Source organism: Sciurus carolinensis, chromosome 4, assembly GCF_902686445.1.
Source record: "Sciurus carolinensis chromosome 4, mSciCar1.2, whole genome shotgun sequence".
Lineage (NCBI taxonomy): Eukaryota > Metazoa > Chordata > Mammalia > Rodentia > Sciuridae > Sciurus > Sciurus carolinensis.
The window spans coordinates 135,968,838-135,996,069 of NC_062216.1; the positions used below are offsets into that span (position 1 = coordinate 135,968,838).

The 27,232-nt window shown below is 32.3% G+C and overlaps 1 protein-coding gene across 1 annotated transcript in view; it reads left to right on the top strand.

Annotated features, from left to right (window-relative positions):
- Nav3 (neuron navigator 3) overlaps window positions 1–27,232 on the top strand; it is a 707,491-nt gene that overhangs the window by 473,687 nt on the left and 206,572 nt on the right. The window contains exons 5-6 of the mRNA XM_047549063.1: window positions 17,855–17,927; window positions 20,757–20,940. Coding sequence (XP_047405019.1) covers window positions 17,855–17,927; window positions 20,757–20,940 — 257 coding nt within the window. The remainder of the gene's footprint in view (window positions 1–17,854; window positions 17,928–20,756; window positions 20,941–27,232) is intronic.

The following is a 27,232-nucleotide window of genomic DNA, read 5'->3' on the forward strand; positions in this document are numbered from 1 at the left end:
GATAGCCAAACTCCACAAGATGAGACTTCCCCAAATTCTTTTTAGCACAGAATAGACACTTAGAATGGACTTAATAAATTCTTAATTGTCAGAGACTTGGAAGAATGAGAAAAAAAAAAAAAAAACTTGTGAACTTTTAAAATCTACTGACCTGCATTACTTAATGTCAGAAAACTGAAATCTAAAATAATAAAAGGGATTTATTTTTAAAGAATGAATAATTAGCTTGTCTCTTTTTTTTTCAAAGAAGTACTCCAAAGTACTATAAAGATGTCATGAAATCTCTGTAGTTGTTGTGAAACCATCACTATAAAAGAAAGTTTCTCTATAAAATACGTCAGTTTTAAGGAAACTTCCTGATCTGATTACTCTGGTCACAAACATAACTCTGAAAATTAATTGCAGTTGTTTTCTAAAGTTTTACTGAGAGCAAGCTAAAGTAGAATATGTTCAGACCCTGCTACACTCATAGCTGTGTGATGATGGAAAACAATGTAACCTCTTTGAGCCTTGGCTTTTTCATCTGCAAAATAAGCCCTAATTAGGATGTGGTAATAAGATATGTATATGAACATTATTACTAATTAAACTGATATGCAAATGCAGAGTAGCATTGCCACAAACTTTATAAAGAGTACATGCATTGATTGATACCTGTTAAAATATTTTAGGGTTTATATTGAAAAACTGTATAGTCCCTGAAAATCATATACTGTTTTTTAATCCTAACACTTGTTGGTTTTGCTTTTAATATTTAAATCATAAGAGAAATTGGATGCTACAAAACATTTTAAGTCTTGTGACTCTTACCTACTCTGTTGTCATTCCCATTTGACTCCAAATACAGAGAATCTGATAATGAAGCAAGTTTGTATTCTCTGACAGAAAAAAGTCAATCTCAAAAATGGATGATTATAGACAGATGTAATCCTTAGATATTTGTCTGAAGTGTCTATACCTAGATATTGGACAAATCTGTGAAAGTATTCTCATTAGCATAGCACTTTGTGAATTTTTCGTAATTTTTTACTCCTTGTTAGCTCTAGCATATCATGTAACTTCTAGGATGCATGTTATCTTAATAGTCAAGCTTTTTATTAAAAAAGAAAGAAAGAAAGAAAGAAAAAGATGGAAAGACCACAGTCTGAGAAATGCAAATGCTATGAAAAAAGTGTTTTTTCCCCAGAAAAAAATCTGTTAGTCAGAATCACATTAAATTTTGAATAAGAATGACTCGAATCTTCCTTTTCTTCTGATGTTTGAATTTTGAATCTGAAATTGGCATGACCCAGTGTGTTGATTCAGAAGACTACTTATGAAACAAATGTAATTTTTTGATTGAAGTATTTTTTCCTCTGTTCTTCAACTTGCATTGGTACTATGTTATTAATAAATGCAATTACCCAACTGTGAGTGAGACAAGAAAGTAAAGAGAATTATGATAGTATGACTAGGCTTATGGATTTCATTTCTACTCCAAACAGGATGTTGCCTTTATTGCATAACACCAGGAGTTCTGCATTAGTAACAATGAGTGCTGTCCTTGCTCATAGACCTACTTTCACCACATCTTCTAACTTTTTGTGACCTTTGATTGCTCTTTGTGTTTATAACAAAAAGTAAGGTAAATGTCACTACATTGTTAGTCATAGATTATCCTTAAGTTTCAAATATGATGATATTCGCAATAAAAAATAAAAAAAAAAACAAATATGATGATATTTAATGAATCATTTTAATCCTTGATTAATGTTTTCTTGTGAGGCATGAATGTATATTATATTCAGGAATTCTCCTAACAGTTAAAACTCACACTTAGCTAAGGTTTATCAATCTCCCGAAGTACTACGTATAGGAACACTTGAAAGAACTGCATATGAAGATCAGAGATGCAGTTTAGATAATAACAGCAATACAGTTGCACAGTCCAGAAAAGAACTGAGCAGGGAGTGAACTTGGTGTGTTCCAGACACAGGCAGATAGATGCCCTGTGGTTTGAGTATATTCAGAGCTATTTGAAGGGGAGGATGAAAGCCTGATAATGTAGGGACCAAGTAAGGAGTTTGCGTGGTGTTCTACCTCAGTTGAGTAACCTGGAAGACTTCTGATGCTGGGTTGTGGCATCATTTGATATAAATGTTTTTAAAAATCACCCTAGATGCTTTCTGGGAATTATGGAGTAAGTTAGTATTTGTTGCCAAATGAATGTGGAAGATGAATAGTACAGGGAGTTTAAAAGGCCCCCAATGTTTTGGTCTAAATGAGTAAGTAGTTACCAGTAAGTAAGGTCAGTATTGTCATTAGAGAAAACAGCCTAAAAGTTGAAGGGAGACAGATGATACATTCCTATTTTAGTATGTAGAATAAGTAGGAGGTAATTTTAGGCAATTAGACATATGTTTCGAAATGTCAGGGAAAAGTTTTGGTTGAACTCTACTGAGTACAGAGTTAATAGTTAAAGCCATGGGCAAGGATGAGACCTTGCAGGAAGTCTGTGTAAAGCCAGCAATGAAAAAAGCTGAGGGTCTTATGATGAGGAATAGCAACATTTACATGGCAGACAGAAGTGTAGGAGTCAGACTGTGAGACCATCATTAAGCAAGTGGAACTCAGAAGTGTGTTGTTAATCCTCGAGGTAAATCCAATAGTTGCAGCTATGGTACTTGCACTAGCCCAGGGAGGTGAAGGGAAGTAAGATGAGCTTAAAATGACAGATGCTGTCAAATCCCACCTAACCATCTAGTTAGTATGCTGGAATGAGGAAGTTAGTATTGGTAATTATACAGGCCCTGGTGACATGAATGTGAAGATCTTTCTGTAGAGCGATAGGGTGTTAACAAGTAAATGACAGGCGCAGATATCTATAGAGTCATAAATTATTTTTCTAGGAGTGCCCGATTGAAGAGAAGAAAAAACACAGTTCAAGAGAAAGGCAGGGTTGAGGGTAGTTTTTACAAGGAAGGAAGCAAGAAGGAAGCAGTAAACAGGCATGAGGAGGGTCAAGGGAAGTGGGAAGATAAATGATGATGTGAAATCCTGAAGGAAGTCATACAGGAGAAAGTTTTGAAGTTCACTTTGGAGATCCTCTATCAGGAAAGACTGGGGAGACATGTTCCTTTAAGGGAATGTGATTGGGTGAAGATGTGGGTATTTGAAATAGATTAAACAGAAATTGGAGGAATTCAAATCAACATGTAATGACTTCAGAATTTTAGATATTACTAATGTATGCTTCTCTGTGATTTTCTAATGGTTTCTTTATAATAAAGAAAATTCAACATGTACATTATTATATATAGTACCTAATATTAAGTAAAATTATATACATGTATCTTTCTCTTTCAGATAACATGTTATGAAAGTCTCATGTTTAAGAAAAATATGAATTTTTCTTTTTATCCGTTTATTAGTACTTTTATTTTTATTACATCAATCCCAGTTTTAAAGTCATGGTTGTTTTGTTAATGAACGTAAGATTAAACTTCTTTAGAAAATCAGCACTTAGTTTGTAGGAGCTTAAAACACTATACTTATCCTTATTTGAAGATGAACCTGCTAATGTAGATGGCACCTGTTGAATAATTTCTAGGTGGGTGGTATCAGGATTCAAAATATATGCTGCATGCCATAACTTTGGTGCACTTACATGAGGAAATAAATTAGTAAACTATTAATACCAGGAATGTCTGGAATGGCCAGCAGATTAAAATAGAAAAAATGCCCAACATCTCTTTGAAATGCAGAGGCACAAGTGCAAGATTCTTAGACAAAAATGTTAGACATGTAGGAGAAAGGTTGTTTTGAAAACAAGTTTTTCTTTATTTTAAAATAGACAATTGTATTTAAGAATCCTCACAAATGCACTGAGGAATTAGGACATTTGATTGCCTGAAATGGTTGCAAAGACTTAGTTAAATGGCACAGCTAAGGATCTGGCGAATGTGGCTCACAGCTTGCCCTTCCTTTTTCTGGCTCTTTCCTCTACTTTGTCCTTAATAGCCCAGGTGTTTTTCAGTCATGACCTTCCACCTTGTTTTTAATCATATCATATATATTATTGTGTGAAAATTGCTGACATAAGGATTTTTGGAACATCCATTCCTCTTACTCTTTTCGTTCCTGGAAGAGGGTCCAGTCTCCCCTTCCTGTCTCGTTCTGTGTACCACAGGATTGTGGCTTCAGAATAAATGCTGTTGTGGATTTTGTAGATATCTTTATCCCATTTCTATAGTTAGGATTATCTGGAAAGTGAAACTCTTCTCGATAGGAAGTGTCCCATACTTTTATCAGTATTCTCTCCTTCAAAGTTTTACCAGTCACTGCTTATAATTCCTTCAAAGGATCATTTGAGGTAAGAAAAGAAGATGAGGTTTTTAACCAAATAGGGAAGAGATAAAAATTGGAATGCTCTTAGAAGTTTAATAAAATCTTTTAAATGGCACACTCTAGGATTCTAGCTGTATGACTCATGGGAGTAGAATATTGCCAGGTTAGTCCATTCACAATTGATCCTCTGCCATTTTTGAAGTTGTTCCATGACTAGAGAAACATAACTTCATAAAGATAAGTGTTTTGCTATAACTTTAATATCTAAAGAAATATTAATTGAAAATTACTACTTTGTAATTTCCTTAATGATTTCGTTATTTTCACACAGGCTCAAAATTTAGAAGAATGAGTAAAATTAATAGTATTAGAGACTGTATATTTAAGTTGTACAAATATCCCCTGATGATTTTTAAAACTGAGTGTGTCCCTAGAAGTTGCTCTGTATATAGTAAATTTCAAATGAAGTAACTGAAATTTTATGGAGGTTTTGAGGAGCAGTATACTGTGTTGAAAGTACTGTGGTCACTGGAGTTCTAATTCTGACTTTGTGACCCAGGACAAGGAATTTAGCAAATGCTTATTCAGGCCTCTGCTCATTTCTGCAGAGATTAAATTGGAATGAATACCAAAGTTCATTGAAATTCTAATCTGCTATGTTGATTTTAAAATACACCAGAGATCATGATTTTCTCTTCAATATTTTATTGTACAACATATTTGAATTGCCATCGTTACAAATTTTTAAAACTGCTTTTATTGTAAGCTAAGAAAGTTATTTGCTAAAATTTTTTAATTTACAAAAAAAAATACAGTAGCACAGAAATTGTTTTTTTTTTGTGTATGTGTGTGTGTGAAAACTATTTGTTCTACCATTCAGAAATTAAATAATAGTTGAAAACAACAGTTCTTTGTTGCATTAGTTTTATGTTATAAAATAAATAGTTTTAAGTATTCAAGAATATATACCCATATTTAAATTGGTTTATATAATTAATAGTTTAAATAGAAATTGGAATTAAGTAATTTATTTTGGTTTGGATTCCAGATTTTTTTTTCTTTTTCTTTTTGGAGACTGACATAATTTTTCATTTTGGGGGGGGGAATTAATAAGGGTTATATATGCATATGTAATCATTACAAAATATAATTAATATTTTTACTATGTCTTTGTATATTGACCACATTCTTACATTTTTTACTTAAAATGCTAAAAAATTTTTTTCTACTCATGGACCAGTGTCTCAAAGCACATAAAATATAATCATATCTATTATTAGGAAACACAACTTTTTTATATTTTCATAATTTTAGTTTTTTATCCTTCTATAATCTAGTTTGTTTTTAAAGAACTTACTGCTTCATCTTCTTTGTCTTCCCCACACATACAAAATTTAATAAAAAATTATTACACATATCCAGTGGTTAAAAAAAGCAGAACAGTTTTAATAATCCCCATTTTGAAAGCAATATATTAAGATATTAGATCATTTTAAATATGAAGCCAGATATTCTTCACTTACAAGCCTATGATGGTTAAATTTGTTATATTTTAAAAATTATTTCTATAGGAAGGGAAAGCAAATAAAATAGGGGAACTCTTGTTCACTTGACCTCAGTATCAACATTCAGAAAGTTTATCTTTGATTAGGTAAATTATTTGAAATTTAGTAAATGTGCCCCAGCTAGTTGCCTCAGGAAATTATATGTAAATGATTTTAATACAAAGTCACTTAGACTGACTTGTATGGTTAGACATAAGACAAAAAACATGACATGCCTTGTTATGTTTGAAAAATCATATTACCCATCTGATTTATATTAGCCATGTTCCAAACATAAAAAGAAATATTTGGAAATCTTTTCATGAAAACAGAATTATGGAGATGGATGTTAGTTTAACAATGTCATCATCACTTACTGACTTTGCTTTTTGATCAAATGTCAACCATATCATACATCCATATACATATAAATACATATATAAATATATATGTATATGTATCCATGCATACACACATACACTTAACACACACACACACACACACACACACACACACATATCTGGCATTGTGCTATAGATGCTTTACTTGTGTTTTTCATTACACTATCACAGCAAACGGGCACAGAAACTGGGCCTCATTGAGGGTATCTCTGTTCCACATTCAGTAAGTGAAAGAATTATGGTTTGAACTCATGCCTGAATCTAGGCCAGAGGACTTCTAGACTTATTAATCAATACGATTAACAAAATTTGGATTGGAATTCAGGTCTTTAGATTTTCAACTCTACTTCTTCCTTCTCCTTTTTTAGTGACTTAATATTTTCAGAGAAGTTTTAGGTTTATGCCAAATTGAAAAAAGTTAGAGATTTTCCATATGCCCCCTACTAAATTCCCTGTCCACACAGGCACAGCCTCCTACATTATCAACATCCCCCCCAGAGTGATACATTAATTATACTGATGAATCTACATTGGCACTTCTATAGTACCCAAAGTCCTTAGTTTGCATTAGTGTTCACTCTGGGGTTCTGTCTCCTGAGGGTTTGGACATGTATATCGACATGTGTCCACTGTTATAATATCATTCAGAATCCTTTCATCATTTAAAAAAATACTCTGTGCTCCATGTATTCATCCCTCCCAATTACTGTCTCCATGTTTTTGCCTCTTTTAGTGTTACACTTGAAATCATATAGCTTGAGGCCTTTTCAGATTAGAATATTTCACTTAGTAAAATGTGTTTAATATTCCTCCATGGTTTTCTATGACTTGACAGCTCATTTTGTTTTAGTGCCAAATACTAATCCACTGTCTTGATTTACCACAGATTATTCATCTATTCTCCAACTAAAGGGCATCTTAGTTAATTCCAAGTTTTGGTAGTTCTGAGCAAAGTGGCCATTAACATCCATATAGATTTTTGTATGAATGAAAGTTTTTAACTTCTTGGTTAATATGAAGGAATGTAATTGCTGGATTGCATGTAAATGTCTTTTTAGTGTATTGAGAAACCACCAAAATATCTTTCATAGGGTTATATAATTTTGCACTTCCATCAGCAATGGACAAGGATTCTAGTTCTACACATTCTGGCCAGCATTGGGTGTTATAATTGTTCTGGATTTTGGTCTTTCTGATATGTGTATAGTGGTGTCACATTATGGTTTTAATTTGAAATTTCCTGATGATACAGGATATGGAACATCTTTTCATATGCTTATTCATCATCAGTATATCTTCTTCAGTGAGGCTTCTCTTCAGGTCTTTGGCTTCACTTTTTTTAAATCACTGTTTTCTTGTTGAATTTTAAGAGTTCTTTGCATATTTTGGATAGAAGATCTTTTGAAAATAACTTCCCATTCTGTGGTTTATTTCCTCAGCATTGTCTTTCACGGAGTAGAATATTTTTTTAATTTAAATGAATTCATTTATTATTTACTTCTCAGATATGTCTTTCATGTTGTATCTAAAAAGCCAAGGTAATCTAGATTTTTCTCATGTGTCATCTCTTAGGTATTTTATAGTGTTGTGCTTTATATTTAGATTTATGATCCATTTTAAAGTAATATTTTGAGAAAGGTCTGTGTCTATATTTTTAATTGCTATGTGACTGTCCAGTTGTTTAGCACCATTTGTTGAAAATACTATCTTTGTTCCATTGTATTGCCTTTGCTTCTTTGTGGAGCCTCAGTTGAATATACTTATGTGGGTCTATTTCTGGCTCTCTTTTCTGATCCATTGATCTATCTGTTCTTTTGCCGTTATCACACTACCTTGTTTCTGTAGCTTTATAATGAGCCTGAAGTCAGGCAGTACCAGTGCTCCAGTGTTGTTCATCTCCTTCTGTGTTTTGCTAATTCTTCTAGGTCTTTTATCTCTGTGTATAAACTTTGGAATCCATTTGTCAAGTTTCACAAAGTCACTTGCTGGGATTTTGGTAGAGTGTTTTCCTTTAATGTTTTTGTCCTTCTCCTGCTTCCCCCACTACCATCAACCTTGTGATATAAATAAGCTTTCTTCTTTAAGACTACACTTGCTTCTTCCATTTGTGTCAGGAATGTAAACTCTGATGAGGTTGGCAGAGGGTGTGGTTATGTGAGAGGAATAATATTTGTATTTATAGATGCTATGGTGAAATCATCCACTTGGAAAATTGTTGTAGTAACTTTAGCCCTGTACAAATAAATATTATTTAAGTATAGAACAGTTTTATAACTGTTTAATAATAAAGCAGTGAGTTCCTTGTTTTGTTTTCTGCAACAAACTGAAAAAACCCATACAGTGTATTTTCAGATCAAAGAATATGGATGCAATTTTTATAATATTCTAGTACTTTATACTTCCAATTGTGGCTGCTGATGAAATTTTGATGTTATCTACAATTGACAACTAATATTAATATTTGACATTCATTGTTCTTTAGCAAGTTAGTTAAAATACATAGTACGATTTTGAACAAAAATAAATTTCATCTGATGAAATCCTTATGAACTTTTTATATCTGTACACACACACACACATATACACACTTCTGTTATAGCATATAGGTATTTTTAAAGAGCTTATTTCATACTAGTAATGAAACCCTAAACCCTTCTCCATTTCCAGTATGGATGTGTGTGTGTGTGTGTGTGTGTATGTATGTAAACATATGGAGATATCTATATCTATATACACATAGACACACACAAACATATGTACTAGTCTGAAACTAAGCCCTTTATTTTTAATCTTTACATAGTATTTTAAGGTTGTGAACTGAAGATTTTCCATATCACAGATGGGGAACCTGAGGCTTTGGGAGAGTAAACATCTCTCAATTTCTTACAATATGTGCATTGCAATACCAGGATGCAAAACTGATTTGTTTGACTTCAAAACTTTTAATAACTCTACTCTAATGCCTAATCAAATCACAGACCAGTTAAAAAATAAGACAAATAAAACAAAAAAGAAACCAAGAGCCAAGGAAATTACCATTTCCTCCCCTTTCTCTATTGGGCAACACAAACAAATTTGAGACGGGAATGGGAAGCACGCAGGGCTTCACGCTGCAGTGGCAAGGGCAAACTAAGCAAACTGCAGCTTCCATCGTCCCTCAGAAGAATGAACAATGCACAGCACCAGATGATGAGGCCCAGAAATCTGCATCCTCTCTAGGATCCCAGCCCACCCTGGTTTGCCAGTTTTTGTATCTACTGCTTTACTGGTAGAAAATTGTATTGCTTCCTATGGTTGCTGCAACAAATTATCACTAGTTTGGTGGCTTAAAACAATAGATATTTAATCTTTCATAGATCTGAAGGCCAGAAGTCTGTATTTAGTATCACCAGACTAAAATCCAACTGTTATCAGTGCTGGGCTTCCTTCAGAGGCTATAATGGAAATCCCTTCCCTGTCTTTTCTGACTTTGGTTGCTGTCAGCATTCTTTGGCATGTGGCTACATCAATCATTCTATAATCTATAAACAGAAAAATTTATTGGCTATTTAAAAATAATTTGGAAGAACTTAAATCTTGAAAACTTATGAAATGTGTAGAAAAAGTAGATTTTGTACTCTTTTTGTCTTTACTTTCAGACTACACAATTTCATCCTTATTTTTAACAAGTATTTATTGAGCACCTGCTTTATACCTGGGTCCCAACCACCTGTATAACTGTATAAAGAATTTAGTCAGAATGTTTAAATTACAGAGGTAACAAGAATGGTGTGGCAAGCAGAGCAAGTTCACTGCAGAATGACATGTTTGGGTTTGAGTTCTGCCTCTACTATTTACTTATTTTGTATACTTATAAATACCATGCTATGACCCTAAACCTCTGGTGAATGGAAAAGACTGATACTAATTTGACCAACATTATAGTGAAAATTAAAAGGGTTTTGCATTTAGAATTAATAGAATGCTTGCTTCAAATTCTATGTAAACAAGCTTCCTGTGCTAGGCTATTGGGTGGGGATGGAAAAAACTGAGATGTAACTTCCAGATGATTTTGTTTTCCCCCATTCTTGACATCCAGTATAGGTTTTGTTTTGTTTTGTTTTGTTTTTTTCAAACTGCAGCTTCTTCATGCAGTGTGTTGTGATGTTAAAGTGTTATTATAGACTTTAAAATCAATTAAACTAAAACAGAATTTTTAAAAATTAGAGTGCACTGCAGATAGTATGGGTAAAAATCAATTTGTGAAGTTTTTATTACCCTCTATCAATAAATCTATATCCTGTGTGGTCATATAAAATGGTTATCTCCAATGCAATACTGATCATTTTTTCCCTTTAGGTCCTATTAGACCTCTGAGCTTTAAGATCAATCCCAGACCATTAACAGGGCTTGGAGGATGCTACTCATTGAGCCCCACTGTCTCTTTGGCCTCATCTCCTACCACCAGCTTCAGATTTCAACATTCCTGAACCTAGGGCCCCTTCTCCCTGATCTCCCTTCCCATTCAGTTTCACCAAACCAATTTGGAGGCTACTAACCTTCAAAGTATTTTCAGATTTGGTAAGCAGTTGGAAGTTGAGAAAGATGAGGTTCAACTTTTAATTTCTGACCTATGATGTGTCTCAGCAACATACACAGAACAAGCTCAGTTCATATTTAAATCCCTTCTGGGTTCACCTCATAGCACCCCTGTTTGGTGAGCACTTCCTAACATATAGGTTGGGCTTTCCTTTTAGCAGCAAAACCTGCAAGTTAAGATCATGGTCTCTGTGTGTCTTCATGCATGGCGATTCAGTTGTTGGATCAACACTTCTGTCATTTGAATTGATGTAGATATGTCCGTGTTAGAGGAAGAGATCTTTATAGCTATTTTAGATAAGCCTAAGTTACTCTTCTTTTCTAGCCCTCTTGGCCTCTGACCAGGAGTAGGTGGCTCTCCCTCATTCTTCTCTAGGAGTCTGTGTTTCTCTGATCATACATTGGTCCATTAAGTTGTATTTATTACAAATTTATCATGGAAAATAAGAAAGACGTGTAGTTAATAAAAACATAGTACAAGTCTCAAAAGAATTCACCTTCCAGAGACAGCGGAGGTGAAGATGGATTTTTGATCTTCTAGACAGTGTCTGTGTATGATTCAAGACAGCAGTCTCTAGTACTTCAAAGAAATCCTAATCAGGATGTATCTCTCCTGTAGAGAAATGAATCTTTGAGGTGTGATACCTGCTACTTGGTTTATGATTACTTAACCTTTTGTATTGAAGCAGTTTTTGAGTTCAAGGAGCAGCACAGCCTTTAAAATTCCAAGTCAAAGTCACCTCTAAAGCTAACTGCAGAAAGCAAGGGTCGCCATGATTTATTCTCCAGCACCTCTGCAATCAGTTTTCCTTATGGTTGCTCTGGTTGGCAGGACTTTGCTCTTCCCTCTCATGGCTGTCTAACATTATCCAGATTTGATTTAGCTATCAAGTTGAAATGGCATGTCTGTGAAGCTTTTCCCAGATCTATAGTGAAAATTGATAATTTCATTCTCTTTGGTGCCATATAATGTTGTTTATAATTTTTCTTTGAAATTTATCATATGATGATTTGTGCTGTGGTGATTTATAAAGCTCTTCTGTCTCTTCAGCTATTTTATAAATCCACAATGACTAAGACCTTGTAATTCATTTTTACATCCCTTCACCATCTAGCAGAGCTCTTTGCCCATAATCAAATCAATATTTGCTGAATGAATTAATCATTCAGTATTACGTGTTCTTCCATGGTTTAGACTTAATCATAAAACCTAAGGTTGATGTTAATGAATTGTTCTTATTTAGGAATAGTTTACTGAACACTGTAATGAATAAATACAAGTATTTCTAAAATACATTGTGTGTTTATGTCAAGAACACATGTTAATTCTCAGGTTTAAAAAAAATTGAAGGTATAAATATATTGATCACCGTCTTAAATTTTCCTAAGAAAGAAAATGTGAACCCTTCTTTCACTCATTTGAAACCAAATTTGTGATCAAGCAAACAAATATGCTTTTATTTGTCATGTTCGTAGGAGTCAAGATTATGTACAATTATGACATTAGACAAAAGCAAAATTTCTGATTTGAAAAATGGGCTCCCATTTTTCATGGAAGTAATTGAAACTATTAGAAATAAGTCAGTGTTCTTTAGAATGTATGAAGATAGTGGCTCTGCTTTGAGCATAATGTAAGTGTAATAAATGTTCAGTGAATAAATAAGTGATTTGATTAGAACTTAAAATTAAATGAAGAAGCTACAATATGCTGACATTAATTATAAAAATAGTACCTGTTCATTTCTAAATGTATATACCAAATTCTATTGACTCTTTAGTTTCTTCAACCAAGAAAACTTATGTAGCAGCTCATTGTCTTATTTACTTTAATAAAACTCTACTTTTGTTTATGGCTTCACAATAACATTAAATAGACTCCAAAAGCCTTAGGGGCAATGTTCCCATATATTTTGATACTTCTGAAAATACTGACTGGATCTAGAACTAGCAGTATTTTATTCTATTTTAATTACATCAGTATTTTCATAGTTACCTACTTATAGTTAAATATAAAATGAGAGGAAAAGTAGGTGTTCCATGCCAAAAATAAAGGAAGGGAAAACCACAAATAGGAGACAGGACTCAAGAAATTGTGCTTGACAAGCAAGAGTCTTGGGAGTGATACATAAGCTACAATATGACTATTATCTGAGCCAAATGAAGACTGTGGTGCCCACAGAACTCAGAATAAATTTCTTTGTATTACTACTGTAAATTTTTTTAAATATATAAATATTTCCCTTTATGCCTATATACATATATAGATCATTTTACATGTAAATATGTACACACATATGTATGCTTGCATGTTTACATGTATTTAATATCATGAGAATAAAGTATAAAATGCATGAATTATATATTACTGTGACATAAATAACCAAAGACAATGCATGGCTAGGTCTGCACAGTGCAATTCCTGCATCCACGCGGGGGTACACTGAAACTATATGCAGTTACTTTGAAGACTATAGATTGATGCTGTGGTTTCCAAGATTTGCTTCAAGTTGAAATCACCCAGGGAATGAAACTGGCTCCTATATACTTACATTTTGTTTTAACAGATAGTGATGTAAATTGGATATCCATGGACTTCAAAGTTCTTCGGTTTATTCTTATGTACAAGAAAGATTAAGAATCTCTGGATTAAAAAAATGGGGAAGCAGGTTTGTTAATGCAGTGCTCACGGTTCTTAGGCAAGTTGGTATAAGGCCTAAAGCAAAAGAAGCTACAATGCCTTTTATACCATTGCCACCAACTATTAGTATTAAAGACTTTATATAATCATGATTAATTTTTTGTTTACTGAGTTATTTTGTTCTATGTGCAGTATATTCTGCGTGCTTTACATGTAAAGTTTCACTAAATCTTCTAAGTAACAACATATATTATCTGTATGCCATCTCATTATTTATATTGAAAGTGTCTTGTGAATTTTCCATAGGCCCTGCAATTATGTGAGTTCTTTGAAATTATTTCTTTATATCCCAAAATATAATAGTAGCAAGTTCCCATCATACATAATTTCAGTGTTTTTGGAATATTGATACTTCTACATGTTTTCTTAGCTCCCCCAAATTTGATTAATCCTTTGACATTTGTGGTTCTCAGCTGTTTGCCTATTATCAGTGGCAATTATCATCTTTTCTTCTCCAGAATGAAAGTAGTTTCTGAGATCAGAAATTGTTTTGGGATACATATCAAATTCATGTTATAGAAACAACAAAAGTCAACAACAAAAAAAGATAGTTCCCATCTTCCAGAGACTTCAGGTTTTCAGCTCACATCTTTATAAAATCAAAACTATACCTGAGTAACTATATGAGCAAGACTATGAAAACTCAGCATACATCTCTATATGCCCACAAATGAAATAGGGGGACTGAGGAGATCAAGAAAAGAATGACTTTGTCAAGTAACCTAGTTATTTTGAAATAGTTTAAATTTGGACAATAATTGGTTGCTTATCAAGGACTGACACATTAGAACTCAATTTCTTTCATTTAATAATTTGTGTATGTAGACAAATTAAAGGGGGCTGAAAGAAGTAAACTTTTTGTTCAGGTACTAGACATGGGGGCGTGTGAGAGTTAACCATAATTACATATCCAATATTTTGAACATTGTTTTCTTAAGTATCTAATTTAGTTAAATCTTTCAGAGACTTTGCTTCTGAGCATGATTTTCTACTTATTAGCCACTGAATATAGTTTCCCCACAAAAAAAGGAGGCAACATAGCTATGGAAGTGCTCTGGTTTTCTTTAGGGAAGTGTTTTTCATATTGTGAATTAGCATCCATTAATGGATCCTGAAATCCATCTAGCAGATCTTAACCAACACTTAAGATTTAACAGAAGCTAATATAATGTAGTAGAAAAAAGAACTTAGTAAGTTTCCAAAAAAGTTAAGAGGTTTTTAGTTCAAAGATCAATTGTGGTTTCATATGGAAAAAAGCAAACAAAACAATATTTATAGTAGGTGTACTAAACTGGAAATATTTAAGGATGATGTATTTAAAAACAGCAGAAATGAAAAGGTCATCTCTAGAATTTGTTAAAATAAAAATTATCATTAACAAAAGTATGATATCATATAATTAAAAAGTTCACTCAAGTTATTTTCAGGTATGCCTATGGTTAGGAATATCATTTAATAAGATTTCTCAAAACCATTTCTTTATGCTATATTTGATTGTGTAAAAAGTAAAGCATAGTACTATAAGGGTGATTGAATTTATAGGACTGGAATTAATTAGGGAAAAGATTACTAAGTTATGTTTATTATACTGCTCTGTTGTTAGAAAATTCACTTTGACCAGTGAACATTATCGAATAAGTAAATGAATTTTAATAAATTAGCCTTTAATCGACATATTGGAAACTATATTCAAATATTTATTCTCTTGCTATTACTTAGTATCATAATCATAATGGAGAACTGATAGAACTATCTTAGGTTGCTGGTGCTCATAAGGAATGATGTAAGAGGACATTACAAAAAGGTGAATACTTCTGAGAAACAGACTTGAAAAGAACTAGGACTGCTTTTGTCTTTCTTCTATTTGGGCTATTTTCTTTTTCTAATTGTGGTTCATGTTAAGAGAGTGTTTTGTGTTTCTAAAACCCAATCTCGACATCAGTCTATTTTATAAGCTGTCTGAATGACAGACTAAAAAAGGTATCTTACAGACCCAGCTATCCCACTCCTTGACCTATACCCGAAGGACTTAAAATCAGCATATTTCAGAGATACAGCCACATCAATGTTCATAGCTGCTCAATTCACAATAGCCAGACTGTGGAACCAACCTAGATGTCCTTCAATTGATAAATGAATAAAGAAACTGTGGTACATATATACAATGGAATATTACTCAGTTATAAAGAATAATAAAATTATGGCATTTGCAGGCAAATGGATGAAATTAGAGAATATCATGCTAAGTGAGTTAAGCCAATCTCAAAAATCCAAAAGACGAATGATCTCACTGATAAGCAGGTGATGACACATATTGGGGAATGGGAGGGGGGCAAGAATGGAGGAAGGAGGGACTGTGTAGAGGGAAAACAGGAGTGGGAGGGGTGGGGGGGAAGGAACAAATAACAGAATGAATCAAACCTCATTACCCTATGTGAATGTATGATTACGCAAATGGTATGCTGTTACTCCATGTACAAACAAAAACAACATGTATCCCATTTGTTTACAATAGAAATAAATTTAAAAAAAGGTATCTTACAAATGTAAAGATTCTATTTATTAAAATTTTGTGAATATCCCACTTAACTAATCTGTTCATCGACCATGAAAGTAACTCAAATTTACGCAGTAATATCCTGTTAACATTTTCAGTAAATGACATGTTTGAGTCAGAAACTTTTTCTACTTTCTACAAAAGACTTAACAGTTACTATGAAATTAATACCATCAGGATTGTTATTTCAAACATTTAAAAATATTTATACTTTTTAAATATTAAGTCACAATAAATATTTGTTATTAAAAAAATTAATGGAAGGAAATAATTAAAAGACCATTCTGGATGGATATAGTAGGACATCTAGTTTAGTCCATTTCTTCTTCTTTTTCCTTCTCCTTTTATTTCTTATTTAATCTTATTTCCTAGTAGCAAAGTGAACTGGGAACCAAAAAGAGGATTTGATGTGTATTTCAACATTATAGCCTTGCTGATGGGCAGAACAAGATTCATTAGGCTGTATTGTAACTGCATATTCAACTCTGTTCTTTTTTGTGGTAGAAAAATATCAGTAAAACTTATTTGAAGTGAGTCAATGTAAAAATCGTTTCTTCTCAAAACAAATATGTATACCTTGGCTGTGTCCATTTCCAAGCAAAGGATATCTCATTGAATATTGTTATTTTAATTTTATATGAAATTACACTTAATAAGGAATACAATTTGTTCATTTGTAAGGATGGAGTTTTTAATTTATCTTTTCTTTTGAGTTTTTAAAGAAATGTTTTGACCTTACTATGAACCTAAGCTAGAGGGAACACTGGCAAAACTTTATATGACTTCATGCATGACTTTTGATAAGAGCTTAATAGACAGAAGTTAATACCTTCCCAATTTATTAACTTTAAATTTCTTATTTACTTCAGAATTCCAAGATTTATAGAATAGTTTAAAAAAAAAACATCTCAAAGAGCTGGAATTTTCTAGCTTTCAGTACTTTTATGAAAGTGTTGTGTAACTCCATGGTCAATATTAAGATCAGCTTCTTAAATAAGTCAGTTATTTTTTTTCTTCCTTTTTTTCTCCCCTTACACTAAATGGTTATCAGAGGGAAAGGTGTGCTACTGGAGAATGAGATTGATCAAATTATATTATGTGAATGTACAAATATGGCATAATGAATTCCACAATCCTGTATAATTTTAACACACAATAGTTATTTTTTTTAATGGGTATGGACATCACCCCTTTAAGGTTGAAAAGTTAATTTACCTTTCTTTACTGTAGGATTGTACAATTGTGGAAATATAAATATAACTTCTAAAATAAAGATTTGTTGTGGTTTAGAATGAAAATATGCCTCATTTCTTTCATCTAACAACTCTTTCTCCATCTTGTCTGTCTTTGGGAATACTTAGCAGATATTACTGGTTGAATCTCGGTTACCCTTGTCCTAACATCCTGAGACACTTATGTCAACCTCATCCCATTTGGAAGCTTCCATTGATACTCATTAAAGTACAAAATCTGGCTTTATGTTAAGTAGGTGGGTTGCTATTTTACCGAAATGCCATTCTTGATGCGGCCTTTATGAATTGTTTGTAGTTGCCAAACTAGACAATGAAAGCTTTATAATTCACTCTGTAATTAGCCAAAATAATTCTAGTTAAACTGTGGTAAAGATCTCTAGAATGAAATGAATGTAGAGTATTTGTTCTTTATCTTTCTTTCTGGTTTCATTCTAGCTCATGTTTTTATTCAAAAACAACCCTCTAAGTTGCCTTTTTCACTGCTTTTCATGTTGCAGATTGAAAATGTTGATGTCTGCCTTAGTTTTCTAGCAGCGAGAGGAGTAAATGTTCAAGGTCTTTCTGCTGAAGGTAAGGAAAAGTACTATATAGTCACAATTGGCATCAATGTTAGCAAAGATTTTTTTGTAATGTAAGAAACAATCTTGGAATATATAACTCCTTCACATACTGAAGGAAGTTGATACATTTCCAAAATAACAGAAATGTGAACGTAATGGTAATTAATATATGCTTTAATGATTTAAATGTTTCCAGATTTTGCCTGAACTCTTCTTAACGTGGGATGGGGGTGAATCAACACAACTTATATGTAATTACTAGTGTTGAGTATTTTTAGGTTATTAAGTAGATTTATAGATGGTTAGCTCCATCTGGATAATTGATAGACATAAATACAGGTAAAAGAATGTAAATAAAGCTTAAATATTATTTTATCAGTAACATTTCTATGATATTATCAAGTTAGTAATTAAAGTCAAAACATTTTTAAGTTTAAATAAGTTACCATGAGTTTTTAAATATTAGAGCAGTAGTTTTAATAACCATTATAGGTAAAGATTTTAAAATCATTAGAGATTTGAAAGATCATCACAAAAATTGAAATATATCAATGTGGAAACAGATTGAACCACTTTTGTGATTTTTTTTTTTGTTTCATACCTCTTTTTATTCACACATAGAAGTGGCAAATTTTTGTAAAAAGTTAGCCTTCAATAGAAAAACTGCCATAATTGAAAATAAATGATGTTTCTATCTCCTTCCCTCCATTATCTGTCATTTTATTTATCAATATTTCTTCCACCTATTCACTTTTCATTTTAAATATTATATGTCAGATGCATTAAAGTGTGATAGGCTTTTTGCCTATTTGAATTATTAATGATACAACTACCAAGTAAAAATACCAAATTTGGTAAATTTTAATAAACCTTTTCAAAATGTTCAAACTATTAATAAAAATCAGGGTTGATATTATAAAATAGCAAGTCTTTTTGGAACCTGCATCAACAATAGTAATTTTTAGTTAGAAAATGAATTATATATTTAAAATTCTGATTTGATGTACTACTAAATAATAGTTTAACTTTCACTCCAATTAATTTGCTTTGAAAACCTTTTGCCAATAATATTAGAAATATTAGTTTTAAGTTTTATATTTTGTTATCATTGAAATGAGAAGTTGTGTGCTTCTGAAATATAATGGACATTTATTATTTGTTTACTTCATTCAGTTTTTCTTCTGTATTTAATTTTCCTATAAGTTTCTTTCATATTTATATGCTATGATACATAATTAAACTGTAGATTTATGGTCAGCAAAGTTAGGTTCAAACACAACTGGTGGTTCTGTTACTTAGAATAATCATTGAATAAAATTCCCCAGGATAATATTTTGCTTTCTAAGTGGGTAAAGGCAAGCTAGAAATGCTGCCAGTGTTCATTTATGTCCCTGCCTTCTCACATGATAACCTTTACCAATATAAGGTTACAACCATTCCTTGTTTAAAATTATGTGATGATCCAAAATGATGTTCTGAATTAAAAATACAAAACAATAATGAATTTTCTTAAAAATTCTTCAAGCAATATCATTGAGGTTTATAGGGTAAAATTAAGAGTTTCTCACTATAGCCTCAGATTGATAAAGATAACTTTTCTAGATTATGGAAACTGAGGAAGCTCCGAGGGAAAATAGAACACTCAATGGTACGCTTTACAGGACTCTTCCCACTGCATCATTTGGGTGAACTGGTAAACCATCAGAGGTCAAGAAACCCAATAGCCTGTTAGTGCTCCTAAACTCCATAAGAGGGCATAAAACCTTGACCTCAGGGGAGGATGTGTTTTATTGACAATAGCAAGTTTTATTTAAAATACAATAACAGGTTTTATTTCAAGTTTTACTTCTCTTTCTAATTGTTAAGTTATAACTACAGAAGAAAAAAGTAAGCTCATGTTGTAAATGACTTTGTAAATTTAATTTTATTATTAAATATGTTATTACTCAAGGGCTAGGGATGCAGCTTAGTGGCAGAGTACTTCCTAGCATATGTGAGGCACTAGGTTCCATCCTTAACACCATATAAAAATAAACAAATAAAATAAAGGCATGCTGTTCACTTACAACTCCAAAAATCAAGTTTTTTGTTAAAAAACATATTATTACTCAATATCTGCCCTGTATGTTAGAACTAGGATTTCTACTTATATTTATTCAATTTTGTTATTTAGTGCGATATAAACTGACCTTTATTATATAATAATATATAACAAATTAAAAATAGGATTGGAACTTTAAAAATTAACATGATATAGTCTTTTGCTAAATGTATATATAAATTTTGAAGATATAGACATATGTACATATGTAAAATAAATTGATTAGTAGGTGATTTAGAAAGAATGTTGGTTACTATAAATCCAGTTGAGGCATACCCACACCATCAGTATTTATAAATGTAAGACAAACAAAATTTAAGTGGCTTGCTTTCTTTAGTTCATAGCCATTGCAATGTTGGTAACAGCTGTGTATATTTACTTGTGAAGAAATCAAAGTACTAAACCAAATGATTAGCACAAGAGAGCAAGCACATTCATTTCCAAGAAGTTAACTCTAGGATAATCATAGTTCAGGGTCAGCAAAGAGCATCTCTGTTGAGTGAGTTTTGTTCTTTCTCCCTCGATCCCTTTATTCTCTTCCTGAAATTCCTGGCTACTTGGAAATGTTAGCATGTTTGCAGAAATCCAGATTCCTTTGAAACTGTGACCAAGACAATGAAGTCATAGTTCTGTCTTCATAGATTTGGTTTAAAAGGATTGCATCTAGAATTTCATTTGTAAAAAAGTAATACATTCGATTTATATGATACTGTTTTTTGTATTTTCCATTTGATACAGAAATAAGAAATGGAAACTTAAAAGCCATTCTAGGACTGTTTTTCAGTTTGTCTCGCTACAAACAGCAACAACACCATCAACAACAGTACTACCAGTCCTTGGTAGAACTTCAACAGAGAGTCACTCACACTTCGCCTCAGTTGGAAGCCAGTCAGGCCAAAACCCAACAAGATATGCAGTCCAGGTAAGGAATGGTAGCAGAGAATGCATGTAAAAATTAGTTTGTCTAGATACGACTTGAATTTTAGAAGTTATTGTTTGTGAGCTTCAAAAATTTACTTGCATAGGTTTTCAGTGTGATGGGAATATTTGAGTTATAAAAGTTAAAACCACTCCTATTGGTTGGAAAAGCAGTATCTGTTATCCTTTAGGAGAAACATTTTTGTTTGTTTTCTTAAAATAATTATTGTTCTATATCAGACTGTGTAAAGTGTGTCTGGTGTAAGTAATGTGGCATGGCTACTTCCTTCTATAAATTACTTTGGTATTTAGAACATGCTATTGAGTCCTGATCTCCTGTTGTGTAGTTATCTTTTGTTGATGCTTCTGACTGATTAAGTCTGTCATAATTGTCTGATCTGTTCAACGCATGAGTTTGAGTTTGGAAACCCACTGTTTTTGATTTAAAATTTTGTGTGAGAATGTGTGTGTGTGTGTGTGTGTGTGTGTGTGAGTGAATGTATATTTATATAAACAAACATGTGTGTGTCTGTCTAATTTGAGTCTCTTGGCACATGGAAACACAGCCTGGGATGGAGTGCTCACAAATCTTTGCAACTTACTAACCTTACTTATTTTTTCCCCCAATTTGGAATTTGGGGATTTTATTCATCAATATTCAATCAGGAAAAAAAAAGAATCAATAAGAGTTAAATAGATTTATTATTTAGAATTGGGGTGGAGATGGTTGTCAGGACTTGCTAGACAAGTTTGAAATCTGATGGACAACCCAGTTGGAAAGGCTGGCCAAAATTTTCTTGTAGTAAGCTGAAACTACTAAACACAAGGCAAAATTTCTTTTCTCAGGGAAGCCTCAGTTCAACTTGTAGAACCTTTCACCAGATTGACTCCAGAGCATTCAGGCTGTGCAGGATAATCTTTTTTACATAAGGTCAACTGATTATGGACTTCAATCACATCCCCCAAATATCTTCAAAACAACACCCAGCTAACTTATGTCTGTTGGAATAAATGGAACTGTAGCCTAGTCTAATGGACATAACAAAAAGTGATCATAGAATGAAATGTAAGTTATCAAATTTTATAGAAACTGTAGCATTTGATCCTGAGCAATGACTGGGACATCCGTTAATTAGCACTGTTGCATATGTATGGATGAACATTAAGGATAGAGGATGTAAAAATACTTTTCATCATCCTTAAAAATTATACACATATCAAAAAATTGTAAGAATTCAAAATTTTTCATCTTAGAAGCCAAGCATAAAACCTAGTAATACTCAGTTTACCCAGAGTTCATTTTTGGGAATAAATATCAACTCAGAAACTAAAATTTCAAAATGCATAAACCACCTTCCATTTATTGTAATTCTTCAACTGTTGAGAAATCACCTTCCCTTTAACCTGTCATTTAGCCCTCATTAGACCTTATTTGCTACTTCATATTAAGTACTCTTTCTTTCTCTATATTAGCATGTAAATATTATTCTCTTTGGGAAATTTTTACTAATTGGTAAGTTTTTAAATCTATGAAAAATGATCATTTTCTTACCAAAAAAAAAAAAAAAAAAAGTAGAACATAGAATAAAGTCCAAGGAGTGTTGGGAGATGGTTATCATTATTCAGTAATTCAGATATCCTTCCATTCTTTAGGTTTGTCTCAACTTTTTACTATGTCAAGAAAAACTTCTACCAGAGTCAAATTTTTTAAAAAATCTTGATAATGTAAGTTCCTTGAATCTCAGTAATCAAGAAGAAGAAAAGAGGAAACATCATTTCATATTTACCAATTGTGTGTGTGTGTGTTTGTGTGTGTGTGTGTGTGTGTGTCTGTTTGGTATAAAGACACTGAGATTTTGAAAAGTGCCAAAAAGAATATTTCCTAGAGTTTGGTTTAAGGAATTTGAATGAACATGAAGCAAGAAAAGTAGCGGAAAAAATAACTTATAGTGACTTTCTACAAAGCATGTTGATGCTGCAAATGATATGGAATATCATTTGGAGGTACTTTACCCCATTATTTCTTTATCTGTTATGTGGAATTTGTCTGGATTTTCTTGTCCAGAATTTCCTGACAATTATGACCTTTTGGGGGAAAGGTTCCTTTCCTATTCTTGCTGACTTTCATGAAACTATAAGATTTTTTTTTTTTTTTTTTTTTTTTTTTTTGCGGTACTGGGGATCGAACTCAGGGCCTTGTGCTTGCAAGGCAAGCACTCTACCAGCTGAGCTATCTCCCCAGCCCCAAGATATTTTAAAATATAAAGCCATACATTATAGTTAGAGACTTTACACTATTTTAGGGAAAGATATTTTATTTTTTATTTCAAGATTTTACAAAAAGTACTCTTTTCATCAATGTCCTTTAAGATGGAGGTAGACATTTAGATCATTTTTCTTCTGTAAAAGAGGATTTAACTGGTTTTTAAATGATATTTAATAAAGTTTGTATGGTATTCACTTCACTGAGTACAGTACTCATGACCCTGATTTAAAGGAATTCAAAACCAGTTTTTTATAGAACTTGTTATACATTTTGAAGAATGTTATATTTCAGACATTAATACATATTCTCATTTATATAGATTTGGTATACTAAATTAGTCCATGAATTAGAATTTATGTGGAATTATCTATAATATTATAATTAAACCATTTTTCAAAAGTCCATAGTGATAACATGCATGGGAAAGAAATGTAGTATCTCTGTGCTAAAACCAAGAGAATTGATGCAGAAAATAATCTCAGTGACACATTTATCTTCATTTTCTGGAGGCATGAGTCATAAATCACGATTTACGATGACTTTGTATTGATTTTAAAGTTTCTCCCAAGTAAATAGTTTAAATGAAAACTTGTTATATTTTCTGGAAAATGTTCTCTTATTTTTTTCTGTAGACTAATAAAATTTTCTTAGGGCAATTTGTTTCCTTTCAGTGGTTTTGTTCTTTTTATTTAAAATAAATTGTATCTATCTCTACGATATTTATGTTGCACAATAAGAATTTTTAATTTGTTTTTGCTGTTTTGAAAATAACTTCAATTGTTTTCAAACAATGTAAACATTTTTCACTGAAACATTTTGATCTGAAGGTTAACAGGTAAAATATAAGAGAAAAAGAAATGCAACATGGAGCAGGAGAAATGGAGTGTGGGTAGAAGACTGGTCTTCCTCTGGCCTTCAGCTCCTTTGCCACTGAGTGTGTACATACCACTGTGGGTGTGTGGGTGTGTCGCAGACCTGTGAGCATGAGAGCACACGTGCGGCCCTTTCAGTCATATCTAGAACTCTAACCATTGAGTGCTCCTCTGGAATCAGACTCTGAGAACTGTTTCCTAATTCTACCAATTCCAAATTGTGTGATCTTTCAACTTCTCTGTGCCTAAGTTTTCTCACTTGTTAAAAGAAAATTAAAAATGGCACTGATGTCATAAAGTTATTTAGGGAATTTCATGTACCCATAAAACACTTTGAACTTGCCTGGCACATGTCTGTCCGGTGTCCAAATCCTGCAAATGGTCTCTCACGGTAAAGACTTAACTCCCATCTTAGGAAGCCCGTCTAGCCTGTTCCTCTGCCTAGAGCACAATTCCCCAATATGCCAATGGCTAAACCTCTCACCTCCTTCAGGTTAACTACTCACATGTTACCTTCTCAACCACACTAACTTTAACCTCACTTTTAATGCTACAGTCTGCTCATCTGCACTCCACGTTGGACTTCGCTATACTTTCTCTTTTTTTGTAGCTCCAATAACTCTCTATCTTAGGGTTTACTTAATTTTTTTATTCCTTGTTCATTAGCTCCACTGCCTCACTTCTAGAATGGAAGTCCTGTAAGGACAGTATGAGTTTTCTGTTTTGACTACTGCTTAGTCTAAAGATTAGCACAGACTCTTACACTTAATAGGTTCTCAGTAATTAAATCTCAAATGTATTACTGTAAGAACAATGAATCTGTGTTATTGCTGCTTCTGATTTAAAGTAGGAAAGCTTATGAGATTTACCGTATACAGGCACAGAAAGACAAATGCCATATATCATCAGTTAACTGTGAAAGCTAAAAATAGAGAATGATATAGTTGTTACTAGGGACTGAGAGAGTTGTGGGGGAAGAGGGAGATGGAGAGATGGTGGTTAATGAGTACAGAGGTGCAGCTTGGTAAGAGGTATAACTTCTAATGCTTTTTAGCACATAGGTGAACCATGGTTAACATCAACTAATTAACTATTCCAAATAGCTAGTAGAAAGATTTTAAATGTTTCCAACACAAAGAAATGATTCATGATTAATAATAGACATGCCAATTACCCTGATCTGATCATTACACAATAAATTACATTTATTGAAATGTCATATTATACCCCCACACATATGCACACTTTGTGTCAATGGAAAATAAAAATTTTAAAAAAGAACCATAAAAAGATTTACAATTAAAATTTTAAGACATTCAAAATTAAACCTGTATATATTTATAAAATTAGAATAGTAATCACTAAAGATGTTTTTGATTTGAGGGTACTCATGATATTGAACATCTGTTAGTTCCAATATGGTTTGCAGTGGAACCATCAGAGATTGGCAAGATGCACTGAACTCTTTGCTGCTATCCTAACTTATCCCATATTATATCCTTCTTAGGTCATTCATCTATTTAATATAAACATTAGATTCCCTTTGTTTCAGATTGTCACACATGGCAGTCACTCCAGCATTTTTACCTCTGTCTCACAGCTCCTTTCTAATACTGAATGTGACTTCTGTTTGGTAGGATACAATGGCAAGGTACCTTTAGCATTTGGGTTATGGTGAAAAAATGAAGAAGTGACATGAGTGAAGTGCTTGGCAGCATAACGTCACTGCCAACCTAAAGCCACTTAGGTTTATAATTTCTTTGTCATGTTCTGCTTAGATGAACTGATTAAGATAACTGATAAAGCAAAAAAAAATGATATATCTAATTGACAGCTGCTAGGACATACTTCAAATTTCACTTTTCATTACAGACTAGTACAAAATACTGATGCTATAACTAATCTGACATAAAAGTATATCATCTTTAAGATGTACATATTGTTAGTAAATAATATTATGAAGAATTGCCCTTATCTTCAATATAATTTAAAGTTACAAAAGGAAAAATACTTTTTAAAACCAACTGCCTTTGAATTTATCCACAAATGGCTTTTCTTTTGTAGTTTGAATTAATTATAAATAAAGAAAATTGTATACCTTGATTACTGATCAGCTTTATCATTTGACTTAATTATCCTCTTGTATTAAAGTATCTACTTGAATTCATTATAGTATGTATATTAAAATAAAACTGGGACTCAAATTCTAAATTTGGTAAATCCTTCACAGGAACATATTTGGTTATATTTGGAGTGGTAAAGATTTGTTAATTAAGTAAATCAATTCTCAAAAATTTCAATCTATTTAATAATTAAAATTAGATTTTTTTTCTATATGGTGTTCTTTGTACAAACTTCAAATGGATAAAGATTAAACATCTTACTATTGGACAAAATGTTAAGCATCTTTCTTGCATTTATTTAATATAAAATCCAGTTTATTCTATATTTCTAGCTTTTCTTTTTATCTTAAAAAATGGTAGATTAAAGGTTCATTCTCTAACCAGGAGGGTCAATATGAGAATTGTTTGAATATGAAGTTCAAAAAATCTTTATAAGAGTCAGGATCCTAGTTATTTTCTATTATCATTAACTGGAGGAAACCCTCTTTGTTGTTCAAGAATACAAGGTAAAACAGAATCCTGTAGTTTTCAAACTCAGAAGAGTCATTTCCATCAATAAATATGCCTTAGGCATTTAGAGCATTTCTACTATCATACTTTTTCTTCTGTTGCATTTTGACAATTAGAGCTTTAGTTCATATGAAAGGAAAAGGAGTGAAACTTCAGTTAAACCATATACAATACCTGGCACATGAAACCAACCAACAATTGGTAAATGAATGCATGATTCTACTGAGAATATCTGGTAATACACTGTAGTGAAAAAAGTTATAAAATGAAAATTTATTTTTCTTATTTACTGATTAGTTAAATACAAAGTATCATGATGCCAGTGCATAGAAAAGATGAGCATTTATTTGCCAAAACCTAAAAGGGGGGGGTGATTTTTCTTAAAATGCAGGTCCTTTAGTTTAATTTTGGTTGAGATTTGGTTTATTAATTGCCTTCCATCCTGTTATCATAGAGTTGGTGACTTTTATCAATTTGCAAATAGTAGTATTAAAGCACATGAATAAATGTTTTATACTTTATGCT